This window comes from Notechis scutatus, chromosome 3 (genome assembly GCF_049901735.1).
Source record: "Notechis scutatus isolate UNSWTSFEM ecotype Mainland chromosome 3, rNotScu1.2, whole genome shotgun sequence".
In the NCBI taxonomy this organism is placed as follows: Eukaryota; Metazoa; Chordata; class Lepidosauria; order Squamata; family Elapidae; genus Notechis; species Notechis scutatus.
In genome coordinates, this window is record NC_142011.1 from 152,176,495 (window position 1) to 152,196,296 (window position 19,802).

General features: G+C 38.0%; 1 protein-coding gene across 2 annotated transcripts; it reads left to right on the forward strand.

Moving 5' to 3' along the window:
- The first annotated feature begins 292 nt into the window (after positions 1-292).
- On the forward strand, positions 293-17,949 carry CYB5A (cytochrome b5 type A). Of its 2 annotated transcripts, none has more exons than XR_015748853.1 (5): positions 293-578; positions 9,627-9,755; positions 10,915-11,227; positions 12,774-12,808; positions 17,035-17,949. XR_015748853.1 is itself a non-coding variant. In XM_026669905.2 (5 exons), the coding sequence occupies exons 1-5, from the start codon at positions 429-431 to the stop codon at positions 17,111-17,113; spliced, it is 423 nt and encodes a 140-aa protein (XP_026525690.1). In that variant the 5' UTR covers positions 293-428; the 3' UTR covers positions 17,114-17,949. The 2 variants fall into 2 exon arrangements, 1 of the variants encoding a protein (XP_026525690.1); XM_026669905.2 differs by having other exon boundaries at positions 10,915-10,944.
- The last annotated feature ends 1,853 nt before the right edge of the window (positions 17,950-19,802 follow it).

The window sequence follows — 19,802 nt, forward strand, 5'->3', positions numbered from 1 at the left end:
CCCACGGTCGAAGTAATATCTGTGGTACACTTTATAATTCCCATCCCCAGGTTCCGTTTTCTGCTTCGTCGTCTCTGCTCTTTGCACGAGTTTTATCTCTATATTACTTTCGTCAATTGCTCCTCCCCTTCTCTTCTGGCGTAAGAAAGCAAGATTTTCTTGGAATCTCGCAGCGTTGATTCAGAAAACCAACCCAGCAGCAGCCAGTCAACCAATAAGAAGCCGACAAGGCTATTTTGCCCCCGCCCCTCAAGCGTGCAATTTAAGGGTTGCTCACGTAAGGACTTTATCTGCGCTTGCGTGAGGTGAGAGGCTTATAGGTTATTGAGCGTTTCAGTTCCGCCGTTCTGGTTGCTGGTGCTGCCGCTTCGCGTGGAAGTCTGAGTTTGCGTTGCTAAAGGCGAAAAAGGGGACAGAACCAAGCGGCGATGACGAAGTCCAGCGGCGACAAGTCCGAGAAAGAACCGTGGCGGGGTTCCTATTACAAGCTCGAGGAAGTCCAGAAACACAATCATAGCCAGAGTACTTGGATTATTATAAACCGTCGTATATACGATCTCACAAAGTTTTTAGAAGAAGTGAGTATATAGAGCTGGAATGGGATTAGAGAGGATTGCTGACCGCTATTAACGTGCTGCTAAAGTTGCAGGAAAGAATTAACGGTGGCACTGATTAGGTTTGGGAGGTTTTCAAGATTCTGCATGTTTAATGAAAAGTAAGGCTTTGCCTGTGCCAGGGTTCAAACTGACAATCTTTAGCTTCAGTTGGGAAGCTGTTGCATCAGTCTAGTGGTGGCTGCTTTAAGTACATCAAGGTGCTTGCGTTGTAAAAAAAACCACAGTATTTTAAAACAACGGATTATATTGTTTATTTGAAATTAATACCGGGACGTATTTGTGGAATAAAAGTGATATTGTAGAAAAAGCCAGTTATAATTGAGAAAAGCAAGATTGCTAAAATTGTAGGATTTGCTATGATGAAACAAAATCCTTTGTTTGCTTCCATTAAGTAATGCACCTTTCACTTACCAGATCTTCATAGATAAATGGTTGAGCAATGTGTTTTTTGTAATGGAGAAGGATTAAGGACAAGTCATCATTTTGCAGTAATATGTATGCGGTTTTTTAATAATTGTGTAGCAGAGATAGTGGAAGATGGAGATTGGGAAAATGATAATTGTGACTCAATCTAAAATGCATAAAAAAACTCAAGCTGGGCAAAATATACCATTTGTTCACATGTTTGAGAGTAGATATCAAGCTGATTCATTCTGTTGAAATGTATTTGCTTATATGTGAATATCTGCAGCTATAACATGTAAAATTTTGTTTCCATTTATGCTACCTACCCAGCATAAATTATAAGATTAAGCTATATATGTTGGTTAAGTAGAGGAAATGAATATAGACTCACTCCACTGTTTACCTGGTGTGAACTATTGCATTGGTTAGATCTAAAACTTGTTTGTATACTCTGACCCATCAAATTGCAATACAAATAGGCATATTTAAGCAATACGTAAGATTAATAAGCCAGTGACATTATACATGTTGCTTACCTAATAGTTAATACATAGAAACCTACACAGTTGCTAACATATCTCAAATCTAATCTTGGCCTCACAGGTTTCATAGCAAAGATTATCTCATTTGCTTCTATCTTGGACTGGCTGTGTATAACATAGGACATCAAATTTTCAACTCTTGATAAGATTTCTTAAAGTTTTGGAACTTTTCATTAGTTAACTGTATTATATCTATGAAATATATTTTTAAAAATGCATTGAATTCCCTGCATGCGAAATAGTTTTCATACAAAAGAAGAAATAATTATACCTAAGATAAGAATAATATGTTGCCAAGTTGGGTTATCCAATAACGAGAAATATAAAGTATGCCTATATTTTCACTAATGTAAATAGGACAATATAGTTCTCAATTCTCTTATCTTCTGGGCTGGAGAATGATAAAATTAGTAGGTATTGTTACCAGGTTAGCTTAGCCTTCTGCATACTTATGGTGCCATTTCTCAGGGACTCTGTTCTGGGTTTGCTGAGTTAAACTGAAATTCTACTTATAGTTTTTCTGGGCTGGAGAAAGAAGTGTGGTTAGGGTAGTTTTTCTTTCTTAATGTTATCCATTCCTTAACCCACATCAAATTTGCAGCTTGGTAGTACAATTCCCAATTGGGCAGGCCAAAACCTCCTCTAATTCTAGCATCTTGCAAAAGCTTTAGCTTTATTCTCGCTTTCTTACCTTGCCATATATACTTCAGCATAATCTTATTTAAATCTTCAAAATAGTCTTTTCCGAGCCTAATTGGTATTGTTTGAAACAAAAATAGGATTCTGGGTAAAATATTCATCTTGATTGTTGAAATTTTCCCTATTAATGACAACTAAATTTTCCCATTTCTTCAAATCTGAAGCTATCTGTTGTTTAAGTTTAATATAATTGTTCTCTTTTAATGTGCTACATCTTGCTGTCAAGTATATCCCCAGATACTTGACCTTATTCGTAACTTGGATTTTCAACAGGTCTGCCAGTTCTTCTCTTTGTCTTAGTAGCATGTTCTTTGGTTAGGGTAGTTTTTATGGTGTTGTTAGTAGAAATGCATGCTGAGATGGATCGATTTAATGGCATTGTTAAGAAAGAATGGAATAATCTTGTTTCAAAGACCGCAGTGTTGACATCATGTATTTGTAAATCCACAGCTGCATCTATCAGTTTGTATGGAATAATAGCCAGCTTATTTCAGGTAGTGCTCAACTTAACAATTGAGTCCAAAATTTATGTTGCTGAGTGAGACATTTGTTAAGTGAGTTTTGCCTCATTTTACGACCTTTTTCCACAGTTGTTAAGTGAATCATTACAGTTAAGTTAATACGGTTGTTAAATAAATCTGGCTTCCCCATTGACTTTGCTGATCACATGAGCCCAGGATGCTGCAACTGTCAAAGATATGAACCAGTTGCTGCAACAGTCGTGTGAAAAACAGTCATAAGTCACTTTTTTCAGTGCGCTTGTAATTTTGAACAGTCACTAAATGAACTGTTGTAAGTAGAGGACTACTTGTATTTCAGACCTATGTTGTGAATAATGCTAATATACTGAAAATCTTCCACACAAATTCTAGGTACAATAGAATTTTCAGGAAACAGCATCTTTGGAAACTATTGGCATACCTGTTTATGTGCAGTCCATATATATCTCAATCCACTGGATTTTTGTTTGTTTGTTAAATAGTTGCCAAAGAGAAATGTTTACCTTTGAAATCTCTGTTATTTGGTATAAGATATATAGGGAAAAGGTTGGGGTAAACAGGGTGAATTTGAGGAAAAGGTATAGAGAACTGGATTGAACTGGATGCCATCTTGCTGGCTTTTAGATCCTGTCATACAATACAACAGTACCTTTGATCTTTCAAAAATGTCAGTAATCATGAGCAGGTCAAGGATAAAAAACTTAATTTAATTTTAAGGCACAGTAACCACAGGTTAAATTAAATCCATTTAAATAAGTTTAGTCCCCATTATGTTTAATCATTTGCTCTTTTTGTCATATTAAAATTCACAGTGTTACGGTAATTTTGAAGAACTTTCAAGGTTGCATCCTCCTAGATAGAACAGGGGTCTCCAACCTTGGCAACTTTAAGACTTGTGGACTTCAACTCCCAGAATTCCTCAGCCAGCTGGCTGAGGAATTCTAGGAGTTGAAGTCCACAACACTTAAAGTTGCCAAGTATTTGGAGACCCCTGTCCTAGAGTACCTATGGCTTATACTGTATATATATATTAGCAGATCTCTCAAGAAAATCCTTTTCTGCATTTAAATCCAGGTTTTTTATTCTTGGTTATAAATCTTGTCTTCTCCTTTGGATTATATTTCAAAACATATTAACCTGAGGAGCAGTATATAATAATATAATAGCTATCTTTCTGGGCTGATGAAGAAGGGTTAAAGGGTTAAAGTCAGGATTTTTCAAATAAGATATCCTGCTCCAGCATGAGGGTTAAAGCATTTCTCTTAAATCATTTCTAAAGAGTGTACTGCATTGCAAACCATGTCTTGAAACTGGAAAGCACAAGTGGCTTTTTTTAGGCCAAAGGTTACATACAGCTGCATTCCAAAGTGAGGGTGGCCTGAGAAAGTGTAATCTTTAATTCAGTACAGTTGATTTTTTACTTCCCATATACTTGAGTTTTCCTCCCCATTCTGTCATGTTAAAAACTACAACTTAGTTTCCTAATCTTTTTGAACTGACTTTTGGAGTTTGCATTGGGGGTGGGGGCAGCTGCCAAAATACAGTCTTTGAACCTGATGTCAGCATTCTTTCTGAACAAAATGGTTAGACCTTGCTTTGTAATTTTCCAAGGTTGGGGGAACTTTCAAATTCTTTCCAAGGCTGGGCGGTTCTGGCAGTTGTCCTACATATATTGAACCAGAAATGGCTGCGTCAGATAGGGTCAGATAGATTCCAGGTTTCTTACTGCTTTTAACAACCATGAAATTGTTTTTCAACCAATAATTGTACAACTCTCTAGTATAGTACAGAATGAATGGATATCTCATGTGTATTAATTTTGAAGACATAGTTTATCTTTGAAGAAAAATACTTTGCTATCACTAAGAGTATGGAGTGAGTAGTTTTGAATTCCAGAACACCGCATGTAGAAATATTTTGAATAAAGAAAATAATTGCATTTTTATTCTATGTGAGAATTTATATATGTGGCTGTTTTTAATGACACCCCCCCCCCCCAGAACATATAGTTATGCCATAGATCTTATTAGATATCTACTTTGCCTTAAGGGAAACAGTGCATTGATAGTACAGTTTGGGAAAGCTGGTTAATCCTAAAGGAGGACAAAATTCTACTGTACACTTAATTATTTTCACTTGGGTTCCTAAATTTAGCCCCAGAGATTTTCACCTAAAACCCACTGAATGCCTAAGTTAATCCTACTAACTCTTGATATTTATGTGCATTCAATGTAACAGCACAGTACATGTTTACCTTTTACTTCTAGAGCAAAATATTACATATTTGGGTTAATTTTAGATCCATTAACAAGTGGATTTTTTTCTATTAAAAATGTCCCTATGTAAGAAAATGGCACAGGGAGCAAATATGTCCTTAGTTTGTTTTCTCAGGCTTTTGGTAAAATTATTAATGCAGTAGCTGTTACCAAACTGTTAAAATTTTGAGTGTTTGGCATCCATGACTCTTGGGTCTGAAATGTGTAAGTAAACTTAAGCAAAGTAACTTGTTTTCTGGTTTCAGTTGGTTAAGATTAAATCTTAAAGCACTGGATAGTTGTTTTTTATCCTTAACACTATTGCTCCATTCTCTTGAGTGTTTCATTATCAATACTGATTCAAGGGCAGAATTTGGCTCTCATGTTTGCATGTCAGTCTTGTGTAACTTCTTTGAATGCACTTCCTTAACCTTTTATGAATTGGTGATCAGGCATAATCTTTAATCTGTGCACTTTTGCTTAGTCATTGTGCATAAGCATTTTATATTTTCTAAACCTGAATGTTTTGTTTAGGGAAAAAATAACCTTTGAAAATTTACATATTTTAATTACTGTTAGCAACACAATTTGTTTTTAGATTTTATAGAATATTTTATTTTATTTGTCAAATTTATGAAGCTGCCCATATTGCCAAAAGTGACTCTGGGCAGCATACATTAAAACTAAATCAGTACATAAATGCATAAAATTAGTTATTAATTATAAAAAGTATTAAAAAGCTCAAAGAACAGAACAGTTCGAAACTACCGTGTTTCTCCAACAATACGCCCCCCAATTAAGTCCCTCCCCCCAAATTTAGGCCTAGTTTAAAACATGCGAAATTGGGGGGGAAGGCGGGGGGGGGGAACTTGCCATTAGGAGTGCCCAGTGGGCAGCTACGCCTCACTCATCAGCCACTCCTAACACCATGGTGGAGCACAGAGGGCTCCCTTACCCGGGTCAGCAGGCGGGCGGCATCGGCGTGGATGCCCGGCAGTGTTTCAGCCACTTCTCAGTCCTCCGTAGCTTCCACGGTTCCCACTGGTGCTGGCGCCTCTGTCGCCAGCACCGTCTCCAAGAACAGCGTCTGAGTCGCTCCCGCTTTCCCCCCGTCCCCGTAACAACAGAAAAAAAAACATTTTGAGGTACCTGGGAGCGCCGTGCGCTGCGTTTTGGTTTAATCCCGAGCGACGGGGTGGGCATGAGAAGAGCCGAGCGAGCGTCTCTGCTGCTGCTACCCTTGGTGCTGGGCGCTTGGAATGCAGGAACGGGTTGCACACCGGGACTTTTGCAAACTTGCAGAGCCCGAGGCTGGAGCACCAAGGGTAGCAGCAGCAGAGACGCTCGCTCGGCTCTTCTCACGCCCACCCAGTCGCTCAGGATTAAACCAAAACGCAGCACACGGCGCTCCCAGGTACCTCAAAATGGTTGTTTTTTTCCTGTTACGGGGACGGGGGAAAAGCGGGAGCGACTCAGACGCTGTTCTTGGAGACGGTGCTGGTGCGCGGGGGGGGGGGAGATAAATTAATTCACCCCTGAAAAGACGTCCTAGTCGTTTTTGGGGGGTTCAAAAAAAAAAAAAAGGCTCGACCTTATTTTGTGAGAAACACGGTACTTATTTATATTGGAAGATTTTCCTATACTTGAAAGTTGGATTAGAGCAATATTCAGAACCAAATAGTTTTCCAATAGGCAAAGATTGTACTTAAACATTTGGAGAGGGCAATGCAGGTGGGATTTCATGAGTGATGAGAGATTTTTAACTATGATATATACCAATACAAAGGTCTTGCACTACACTTTCTTTGTTGTTCACATTTATGAACCACCCATCTCCTTCAAAGAATTTCCCACCTTTGATTGCACAGTCCTAGATTGACATTGGTGAGATGGCTTTGCTTATGACAGTTACTCTCCTGATTTGTCCTGATATATCTCCTGCATTTTCCATCATTGTGGCCATTGTTCATGCCGGCTTAGATTCATTGGAGCAAAAGGAAAGCTATAATTCAGATAAACAATTAATATATTCTAGGAGTTGTCCTCTAGATGCCTCTTATGATCTAGAAAAATACAGTGCAACAGTAGATATCACTAGGCAGGGACAGTCCCATAAGAAACCTGGCTTCAGATCATGAAGGGCTTAGATTGCAGTCTGGAACATACAGATGCAGTGCTGCAGAGCAGAGGGGTCCCCTAATACTGTCCTCCTCCTGCCTTTTGCACCAGCTGACATTTCCAAATACTCTTCAAGGGCAGCTTCATGTAGAGCACATTGTAGTAATCCAGTTGGCAAGTGACTTAAGGCATGAGTAACACTAATCAGAGCACAATGCAAAGCTGTGCAAAGCAGGAGCCATGAGTCAGGGAAGACTCCCAGATAATTCACAGGATCTCTCTGGGACAGTGCAACTCCACCTATAACAAGAGATGGAAAATCCTCAAAAGCAGGGGATCCTGAAATCTGGCACCACTTGTTCTCACTAGGGTTGAGCTGAAGCTGTTGTTCTCCATTCACACTGGTGCATAGGGGGCTTCGTGCTCCATTCAGGGCCTCTGTGTACCAACCAGGGCCTATATTTGCGTCCTTCTTTTGTAAAATATGCCTGTTATGGAAAAATGCCCAGGATGCTCGACTGCAGAACTTTTCTAGCCAGGATCGTCTTTTGTGCATCAAGCTTCTTTCGCAGAAGGCCTGGGATGGACCACAAGTAGAGGTCCTGTCTGGTGTACAAACAGAAGCCTAGGTGAAGCACAAGAGAAACCTCTGCTGCACTGGCACAAGAAGCCTCTAGCTGGTACAGCAGTGTAAGGGGCAAAACTGGGCAGTGGAAGCAGCTGCTGGCAGGGGGATATGCAGCAGGTGAGTGGAGTTCAATAGAAAGCAGACTCCTACCTTACTGAGGCTCTGAGCTGGGAGGGACCAAGCTGGGAATGACTTGGATCAAGCTGGGTCTAACAACTAGTCGGATTTGGTTAATGACAACAATGGGAACTGCCAGCATTTTGGTCGGTAAGTGATGTAGTTACATGTCATTGTCCTTTATTATTAGTACTGAAATTCCAATCTGAATGATTGTTAACTGAGGATTACCTGTATGTAGTTGGCTGTTTTTCTATAAAGAAATGGGACTTTGTTCCAAGAAGCTTCCGTAATGCTAGTATAGAAAAAGAACAAGCAAGCCAGCTGGTAAAATTAGATTATGATGGAACGTAGAGATGGTGTGTTGGTATAATTTTGAACTTTCATTCATTTGGCTTAATTTCTACTCTTCACATAGTTTAATATACTTTTTTTGCCTTGCTCTTTTTGACTTTGTAGTTGGGTTACTTTATTGCTGCCCTAAGAAACTAAGTCTTAACTCTTACATACAGCAACAACTCAAATATATTTGTCTTTATATAAAATAGGTACATAATTCCTACCCTGAGCTAATGGATGGCCATTTATACAGCAGATACACATTTGCTGAGCCAAGACAGTCCCGCCCCACCTCACCCCTGCTCTGTTGAGCTGTTTATGAACATGTAATTTTGATTTCTTGCCAGGAATATTGTTATCAGCAAATGTATTTTTGATGAATACTGGAAACAGACAGTGGATCATACTGTAAGAATTGCTTAAGAATTTCTCCGGGAATATTTTAACTACATTTTATTTTATATATTTTATTTACATTTTATATCGAACTGACTTTGAAGACTCATCTGGAAAATAGTGTTGACCTACATCTATTTGTTTGCTGGTACAGGTCAGCTTGAGTATGTGAATTCTGTCCTCTGGATCCTACCTCTTCATATGCTTCCAAATACTCAATAGTTCAGTACATTAGTTTTAACATTTAAGCTCTCTGTGGCTTGATACTGAGATAGTTGCAGGATGATTTTTAAGTACAGTTTGGGGGCCTGCTAACTAATATGCACTAGGAAAGATCTGTTAATGAGAGATTGCCAATTTACTTCTCTTTGAAATAAAGGAGACAGAGCACACAGAAACTGTTTTTCTGTTGCTTTACCCCTGCTCTAGAATAATTTCACCCTGAAAATTTTATCAGCTTCCATGTTGCTAATTTTCTGCAAGTTATTAAAAGCAGAATTATTCAATAGAGCACTAGAAATTTGAAGTATTGTGATTTATTTTATTTGCTTTGTAATTGCTTATGTATTAACTGCTGTCTGATTATCTTCATTTTATCTATGTATTATGGAGGCTTTATTATGTTGCCTTATCTTGTTATTGCTATTTTTATTTATTGGACTGCGGAGATTTTATTTTGTTCTTTATGGATGAATTGCAAACCACCAACATTCTCCTTAATTTCAGTGGACATAAATTGAATGAATAAATCTGGTGACTAAATAATGGCTTGGTTAAACGGACGTTTAACTTCAATTATAGGAGTTATGCTATGGTATTGAACCAAGAAGAAAGATCAAAGTCAATTAGTGAACAGGAAAAATGAACTTTATTTTCAGATTGTACATTAAAAATACTAGGATGGTAAATTATACTCTAAATAGATCAGTTTGCATAGTGCAAGTTACAGCAACGTTTATTGATTCTAAAGTATATACATTGAAGCCTTCATGCTTTCTTCTATTGAACAGCATCCTGGTGGAGAAGAAGTCCTAAGGGAACAAGCAGGTGGAGATGCAACAGAAAGTTTTGAAGATGTTGGACATTCTACAGATGCCCGGGCATTGTCAGAAACGTTTATTATAGGGGAGCTTCATCCAGTAAGTACAAAAAGCATGGATATTACATGTTCTTATACAGGTGGGTCTCGACTTACAACAGTTCATTTAGTGACCGTTCAAATTTACAGCGGCACTGAAAAAAGCGACATGACCATTTTTCATATTTACGACTGTTGCATAATCACGTGATCAAAATTCAGACACTTTGCAACAGATTCATATTTATGATGGTTGCAGTGTCCTGGGGTCATGTGATCACCTTTTGCAAACTTCTGGCAAGCAAAGTCAATGGGGAGGCCAGATTCATTTAACAAGGTAAGACAAAAAAGTTGTAAATTCCCTTAAGAATTGTATCACTTAGCAACAGTAATTTTGGGCTCAGTTGTTGTCGTAAGTCGAGGACTACCTGTAGTTTTCATATTTTTGTAAAAGCTCTTAAGTTAGGATTGTTAAAAACATTCTTCTGTAACCTAGATTCCTCAAGATATTTTTGTATTAGCCAGTCACTGTATAGCCTGTTATCAGGAATTACAATAATTATTCAAAGTAATTTGCAGGATGTGAAAACTGGCACAATTGGATAATGTATTTTAACTAAAGTGCAATAATTGAAGTATATTTTATAATATATTTCTATATTGTACTTTTACATTCAAAACATATTATGAAATATTATAAATTCAAATAAAAGAGCAACCTGACACAGGAAAGAAAAAAGGGACATTATTAATGAGCAATGTCTTCCTATTGCTAATGCTATGTTAGGTTTATTAATCTTTTGGTTCAATACTGTGTTCTGTTCATTTCAAAATTGCAGGGCTCCTCCATGAAAATGTAAATAAAATTATTAATTAACATACATAAAACTGATATATATTTTGATTTCTTATTCTACATTCTTTGTAAATGGGCTCTCCTGCTGATTAATGGTTCTCCGTGGAAAAGTACAGCTTTGTATTTCACCATGATATTGTATATGTTAATTCTTTTAATACCACCTTGCATATCATTCTGTCATTGCTGCAGTTCAAGCTGTGCTATGCTCAGTTGCTGTGCTGTAAACACTTGTCTATTTTTTTAAAGGAAAGATAATGATTTATCTCTTGAGGAGGTAACCAAGAGTTATTCATGAATGGATTAGATATATATATATATATATATATATTTCTAACAAAATAAAATGTCTTATATCTTTCAGGATGATTGGGAAAAAGTTGAAAAACCAACGGTAAACATTTCTCTTTCAAATCCCACTTCATAACATTTTAAATAAACACTAAACACACCTACAGCTACATTTTCTTAAAGGAATCCCAGATTTTGGAGAGGTTGACAGAACTGTAGTTTTATTCATCTTCAGCCCAGTCAAACATTTTCTAATGCAATATCTCTTTATCTCAGTTTTTTGAGTGTTGGGATATGGGTGGAATGCACAAAGGTTTAAATAGGAGCATCCTATATGATGAGAAGAGCTATTCATTATACTGGTGGTATTATTTCCGAGAGTTTAGGTAAATATCAATACTTGAACAGATAATCTTTAATGCAATCTATGGGATAGTCACTAGATTGTTAATCAGTATGTATGGTCTTAACATTGTCTCAGTGAGTCAGTCTTGTATTACGCAATGATGTGAATTAACTACAGTTGGTCTATTAGCTAATACTGGTAGCCCCAGAGAACCTTGAGCAGGGCACCATCAAAGATTATACCACAAATCATTTATTTGGAGGTATTATGGAGAAACCCTAAACTTTAGGAACGCAGGCTGATTTTTTTTTTTTTTTATGGATTCTTGGTAACTGCCTGGACTGGTCCCTGCAGTTTTCTTGCTAAGGTTTCTCAGAAATGGCTTGCCAAAATGTCTGCTTAAGGATAAGAGGAAGTGACTGGTTCAAAGTCACCCAGCTTGCCTAATTCACAGTCTCCTGGTTTCTGTACTTCAAACTTTGTAGAGGTGATATTGTCAGAGTGATTTCCCTCTAAATTATACCAGGTAGACGATTAGAATAGGTAGTATGTTTCAGTAAAAATTAGTCAAAGCCAACTGCCCATTGGACTGTATACCCTTTTGGAGTTAACAATGTTGAGCAAAGTGTAAAAAAAATATTGTGCATATTAAGGTATATTTACTGAATCTTGTTGTTCAGGTAAGGTTAAAGTAACAATAGAACTTGTCTCAGAAAAAGTGGTTGGCTAGTGGGTTTGTATGAAGAATCATAATTCCTTATGCCTTAATCAAACCAATAACATATGCATCAGTTGAAAATTGAGATTTCAAACCAAAACATGGTAATAGTAGGCATGTTCAAATTATTTGAATTAATGTATACTGAGAGTATTTACACCAAGACAAATTCCTTGTGTGTCCAATCACACTTGGCCAATAAGGTATTTTATCTATTCTATCTATCTATGTACACATTCCCCAGTTTTCAGCAATAAAGTAAAGTCAATACTGAGTAGTCTCCAAGATGTTCATATATATATATAAATGTTTTATTATCTATGTTTTATGAGCAAAAAAAAGTGGGTGGGTTGGGTCCTTGTGAACGCTTAAACTTTGTAATAAAAGTTGGACAATTAATCTTTATTGGCAAGCATTCTTTATAGTGCTTCTACCAGCTTTTTCCATTCTGAAGAAAAATGGAATGCACATGTAGTACTTAATGTTAATCATTTATCTAACTCAACAGACAACAAATTGAATGTTTGGAGAATTGTGTGACCAATTTCATGAGTAAAAATGCTCCAAATGGAATTCCTAAAAACACTGTGTAATTCATACAATTAATTCGTTTGTGCGGAGTTTGGATCCCATTTAAAATACTCTAGAATTAAATGAACCAGTATTCTAACAATTCTAACTAACAAGGGAGCACCAATATTTAATGATATCTCAAAATAGATAGTACAAGGGTACAATAGTAAACCTGGGGCTAGTTTGAAGAATCCTAGCAGAAAAATGATCTGTCATTGTATGAGCTCTTTTTCTATTACGAAGGAAAAACTTAGAAATCATTTAAGGTCTGTAACTAAATGTTTTTGTCTTTCAGGACCCTTATATTACCACTGTTGAATCTAATGCCAGGTACATTTTTTATTCAATTTGCAATTTGATAGTACTGTGTTCTAATATTTTTTTTAATCTAGCATGAGTTCTATTAAGAATAGATTGGGATAATAATGGGTGAGCAGAATTACTTTTTGCTAACAGTTACTATAGATGTGAATTTCTCTATAATAATTCATATGTAATAATTTATCTTAATTTCTTAAGTATAAATGCTTTTATTATGTAAGTAAGTTAGTTCCCATAGCAAATGGTTCATGTAGTATAACATATCATCATATTTGGAAAACTAGGAAGGATACTTAATGCTAGCATGCTTTAAGTATCCTTTATGGCTGCAGTCCAGGAATGACTATTGATCATTCCTCCTGAAGCTTTCACTAATTCTTTTGGAATCTCCTATTTATGTTGGATATGCTTTGAGAGGTATACAGTTGTAAGAGTACAAAAGAATTCATTGGGCTTATATCTTCCTGAACAGCTCAGATTGTTAAACAGAAGACATCTCTTAAATCAGGCTATATCTAAGAATACATTTGTGGTCACCTTTAACTAAAAAAACAGAACTGTTATTATTTTGCATTTCATTTACGACCATGATATATTTATTTATTTATTTATTTTTGTCAGTTGCTTACAAGATAATAGGTATAAGTAAAAACGTAGTTATGAATACATGGATACATATAAGAAAAATAAAAAATAAAAGAAACAATAGGACAGGGACGGTAGGCACGTTGGTGTGCTTATGCACAGACCTCTTAGGAAAGGGGTGAGGTCAATAGTAGATAGTCTAAGGTTAAAGTTTTTGGGGTTTGGGGAAGAAACCACAGAGTCAGGTAGAGTATTCCAGACATTGACCACTCTGTTGCTGAAGTCGTATTTCCTACAATCAAGTTTGGTGCAATCAAGTTTGGTCCTTGAGGTTGTATCTACCGTGTTTTTCCAACAATACGCCCCCACCCAATAGGAAGACCCAGCATGTTTTCTAGGCATAAAATGAAATTAAGCCCCTCCGCCCAAATTTAGACCTATTTTAAAACATGCAAAATTTGGGGGGGGGGGGGGGGGAGGCAGAGGGAACTTGCCATTAAGAGTGCTACGCCTTGCCATCAGCCGCTCCTAACAGCCGATCATGGTGGAGCGCTCCCTACCCCCACCAAGCACCTTTGCTGCAGACCCATGTCATCAGGCAGGCGGCAGTGTGGATGTCCACCGACAGTTTCAGCCGCTTCTCAGGCCTCCGTAGCTTCCACGATTCCCACTGGTGCTCACGCCTCTCTCGCCAGTGCTGTCTCCAACAACAGCATCTGAGTTGCTCCCGCTTTTCCCCCATTCCCATAACAACAGGGAATTTTTTTTTTTGAGGTACCTGGGAGCGCTGCACGCTGTGTTTTGATTTAATTCGGAGCGCTGGGTGGGCATGAGAAGAGCCGAGTGAGCATCTCTGCTGCTGCTACCTTTGGTGCTCCAGCCTTGGGCTCTGCAAGTTTGCAAAAGTCCCGGTGTGCAGCCCGTTCCTGCATTCCAAGTGCGCCCAAGCCGAGCTGCAGGTGTCCCTCTCTCGCCAGCGCCGTCTCCAACAACAGCGGCAGCAGCGGTGGGAACCGTGGAAGTTACGGAGATGGCTCCCCCACCTGAGAAGAGGCTGAAACGCTTCCATGGTTCCCGCTGCTGCTGCCACTGCTGTTGGAGATGCTGCTGGCAAGAGGGACAGCTGCAGCTGGGCCTGGACGCGCTTGGAATGCAGGAACGGGCTGCGCACTGGGACTTTTGGAGCACCAAGGATAGCAGCAGCAGAGATGCTCGCTCGGCTCTTCTCATGCCCACCCAGCCGCTCGGGGTTAAACCAAAATGCAGTGCGCGGCGCTCCTAGGTACCTCAAAAAAATTTTTTTCCTGTTGTTACGGGAATGGGGGAAAAGCGGGAGCAACTCAGATGCTGTTGTTGGAGACGGCACTGGCGAGAGAGGTGCCAGCAGCAGCGGGAACTGTGGAATCTATGGAGGCCTGAGAAGCAGCTGAAATGCTGCTGGCGGACATCCCCGCTGCCCGCCCGCTGACCCGGGTCTGCAAAGACACTTGGCAGGGGTAGGGAGCCCTCCACGCTCCGCCATGATTGTCTGTTAGGAGTGGCTGGTGGCGAGGCATAGCTGCCCATGGGACGCCCTAAGCCAGGGTGCCAGGGGGGGGGAAAGAAATTAATTCACCCCCGAAAAGACGTCCTAGCCATTTTGGGGGGGCTCAAAAAAAAATAAGACCTGGCCTTATTATATGAGAAACACGGTATTGTTTGCTCTTGTGTTGTTATGGTTGAAGTTGAAGTATTCATTGACAGGTAGGACATTGCAATGCATGATTTTATATATTATACTTAGATCAGACCGAAAGCGGCGTAGTTCTAGGTTTTCTAGGTCTAGAATTTCGAATCTGGTGGCATAAGGTATTCTGCAACGAGTAGAGGAGTATTTCTTAGAGGAGTATTTCATAAGGTATTCTGCAACGAGTAGAGGAGTATTTCTTCGTGAAATATTTCTGGACTTTCTCAACTGTGTTAATATCAGATACGTAATGTGGGTTCCAGACTGATGACCTTTCAAGTATTGGTCTAGCAAATGTTTTGTATGCTCTAGCTATTAGTGTAATATTACCAGAGAAAAAGCTACGTAAGATTAGGTTAACAACTCTTAATGCCTTTTTGGCTATGTAGTTACAATGGGCTCTAGCACTTAGGTCATTAGAGATGAGTACTCCAAGATCCTTGACAGAGTTTGGATCATCAACAAGGTCTTGACTATTCAGCCTGTATTTTATTTTCTGATTTTTTTTGCCAATATGTAAGACAGAGCATTTATTTGTTGAGATTTGAAGTTGCCATTTGTTTGACCGTTCTGATACATAGTCAAGGTCTTTTTGAAGGGTAGCAGTATTTTCTGTGGTGTTAAATAGCTTTACATCATCAGCAAAGAGAACGCAGTTGCTCTTGATATGATCACAGCGGTCATTTATGTAGAGTATGAAAAGAATTGGTCTTAAAACACTGCCTTGGGGGACACCACTGTTGACAGGTACAGAATTTGATAGGACGCTCCCACTTTTGACCATTTGTTGTCTGTTTGACAGGAATGCTTCTATCCAGTTATGCAGGTGTCCAGAGATACCGTAAGATTTTAGTTTTAGGAGTAGTTTGTCGTGTACCAGTGAATCAAAGGCTTTACAGAAGTCTATGTAGATTGCGTCTATTGCTTTGCCCTTATCGAGTTGTGTAATCCATATATTTTTGCAGTGTAAGAGTTGCAGATTACATGATAGTTTTTTCCTGAAACCAAATTGTTTATTAGAGAGTAGGTTGTTTGTTTCTAAGTGGAGGATGATGGGCTGGTTAATAATTGATTCCATGGCTTTACAGGTGATGCAGCATAAAGAGATTGGTCTGTAATTTTCAACTAGGCTGGGGTCTCCCTTTTTGAAGATGGGGATGACCGTGGCTTGTGACCATAGTTTTGGCAAGGAGCTGGTCCTGAAAGATTTTTCAAAGATTATGCTTAGAGGTTCGGCTATGGCACATATTCCGTCTGTATAGTTCAACTCAAGAAGGCTGCTTTCTCTTGGGACACACACAGGCAGTCTTAATTATGTTTACTCAATCATCGTTGTATAAAGCATTTATTTTACTATCAAAGAGATTGTCTCACTGCTTGCCTAACCATGTGGCAACAAGTTAATTTCTTTCTGTGTTGAAAATACAGGTAGTCCTTGCTTAACTACTGCAATTGGGCCCATAATTTGGGTTGCAAGTCATTGCAGTTATTAAGCAGGTCACTGTATGATCTGTCTTGCTATTATGACTGTTTTATGATGGTTGTAAAGCAAGTCACCAGGGTCATTAAGTGAACACATGGTCATTAAATAAATCCAGTTAAGCAAATCCAGCATCTCTGTATTTTTTGCCATTTTCTGCTGGAAAACAGAAAAAAGAAAAGTTGCAGATCAAGGTCACTTGACCATTGGATTCTGCAGTCATAAAGTGAACGGTTGCCAAGCACTTGAAATGCGGGAGATAGTGTGGCAGTTGTAACTTTGAAGGTCATAAGTAACTTGCTTTGAGACTATTGTAACTTAAAATGGTCATTAAGTACCCAGTGGTTAAATGAGGCCAACCTGTAAATGAATATATCTTCTGAAACATTTTGTAAATAGTGGATATAGTATGAAAATAATGTTTTGGGTTTGTTTGTTTTCCAGTTCATGGACCAACTGGGTGATTCCAGCAATAGCAGCTATCATTGTGGCTCTTATGTATCGCTTCTACATGTCGGAGTAAACCCAGTATTAAGAAGTAATAATGGGACACTCTGTTTTGGGAAAGAAAATGAAATATATACCTAGGGGCGGCGCATCAGGACAGCATCTTAAAACCAACTTTAAAGAAGTGCATTCCTCTTTTTATCAGAAATTCAGAATTAGATTGTTTTAATACCATCCTACATAATGCTTCCTTTTTCTATTTTGTTTTCAAATGCTAATATTTTTTCTTTTATATCTTCATGTCTATCATTTAATCGCATGATGCTACAATGCTGCTCTTAAAATTAAGAACACTCACATAGTCTCCAGTTTCTTCCTATTTAAAATTTGTCTGATTCTGTTTAATGAATTATTTAGGCTTCTTTTACAAAAATAAGTAGATGGAGGTTTGTGTCTGTACCAAACTTTTCCATCTTTGCCATTGCTTATATTCTATTTTCTTTATTGTATAGCTGTATCATTTTTAAAGAGTTTTCAGTATGGAAATAATAAACACTCAAAATAATTTCAATTTTGTTAATAAGAATATTGCTGTGGATCCAAATATTTCATTGTGTAAAATAAAATACTAATTATCCTTAAATGATTTGAGATAGGGAGGATTTATAATGGGCACAAAATTGTCAGTGGTCTTCATTGTTTATATAAGATCTATTGAACGTCGTAAGAAAAAAAGGAAATAATGGCAGATAGAGGTTAATATATATGTTAAACAGTAGGTCATAGGGAGGATTAATTGAGAGCAAATCTAGATCTAAATAACTTCATCTTAAAATGTTTATGTATTGTGTTGTATGGTTCTTGGCTGTATTATGGATCATTGATTTATTAAATTGTTGTACAGGTATGAAACAGCAGAATATAAAACCTCATGCAAGAAATAAAAAATTTCTTGTGTCTGTATACAAAGAAAAAAAAAGTACCAAATGATTCCATCTTATTGATGTTGCCAGCAAGAAGTTTGGAAGGTCTGTTGTAAGTTACCCTGGATTTGCCTGCCTTGCAGAATTCAGTACCTGAAAGACAAATACCTAATTTCCAGCACCTATTCATGCTCCCTTGGTAAAATATTGACACTTATCCTAGGCCCATTTCCCATTTGCTGCATGTTGACAGAGTTTAGCCCACATCCCTGAATTACTTTTCTCAATGGCTTCATGTATGTGTTAAAGAGCATGGGCAATAAAATGGATTCCTGAAGGACACACCATGTCACCCAATCCCAATGAGACAGAAGAATACACCCAAAGGCCATGTTTTCGAAGTAGCCTTCCTAGTGGGAGCAGAATCACCATTTTACAGTATCCCCATAACCCAACACTGACACTCTATCCAGGTAACCACAGTTGATAGTATCAAAAGAGACTGGGAGATCTGGGAGGACCAAAAAAGTTGTATTCTCCCCATCATTTTCCTGCTACAGATTATCCGATGGAGTGACCAAGATGATTTCTGTTCTGCAAAAGCCCTAACACTGAATTAACATGGATTTAGAAAATCATTTTCATACAAGAGAGCCTTGAGTTGATCATTACAATATATTATAATTAACCCAATGTCAAATGTTGGGGTGTTCTTTTAAAGGCTGGTAGAATTGTTTTGAAATAAAAGAGTTAGAAGGAGCCTTGGAGGTCTTCTAGTCCAATTCCCTGCTCAAGCATTTCAGACATATGGTTGTCTAATCTCGTCTTAAAAATGATGGAACACCACAACTTATGAAGGCAAACTGTTCCACTGTTTAATAGTTCTCACTGTCAGGAAATTTCCCCTTATTTCTAGGTTGGTTCTCATCTTGATTAGTTGCCATCCATTACTTCTTGTCTTCAGGTGTTTTAAAAACTAGGTTGACTGCCTCTTCATTGTGGCTGTCCCTAAGGTATTGGAACACTGCTATCATGTCACCTTAGTCCTCTTCATTAAACTAGATATACCCAATTCCTGCAACCGTTCTTCATATGTTTTAGTCTCCAGTCCCCTAATCATCTTTGGTGCTCTTCTCTGCACTCCATTTTACAGAGTCTCAACATCTTTTATGAATGAAGGCAAATATATGTGTCCTAGGATAATGTCGCATGATCCAATCTGGGTCAGTCACTGGGGCCAAAGGTTTAATCTTCCAAGCTTTCAGACTCCCGCTGGAACCCATCCTCAGGGAACTTCTCTCTTCCGGAACTTGTCATTTATCTGAAAGCTCAGAAGATTAAACCTATGGTCCAGGTGACCAACCCACATTGGATGCAACATCTTTTTTATATCATGGCAACAAAAACTGGATGCAATATTCCAAGAGTGGTCTTACTAAGGCATTATATATGGTACTAAACTTCACATGATTGATCCTGATTCTATCCTTTTATTAATGTAGCCTAGAACTGCATTGGATTTTTTTGGTGGCTACAGCACACTGCCGGCTCGTATTTAAGTGATTGTCCCCTGACACTAGGACAAATGAACAGCATTACATTTGAAATTGTAACTTTTCTAAAATATAAAGTTATTGAAAGTTTTAAAAATGAGTAAAAATTAATACAAACTAAAAGAAGGAGGAAAAAAGGAATAAATAAAAGACAAACCTAAAGTGCAAAAAGAAAAAAAAAAGCTGGATGAAAATTAGAATGGAAAAAAATGGCTTCTGATCTTTGCAGTAGTTGTAAGTACAATTGTAGTTTTCTTTCTTTCTCTAAAGTTGTATCATGATTCTTCTT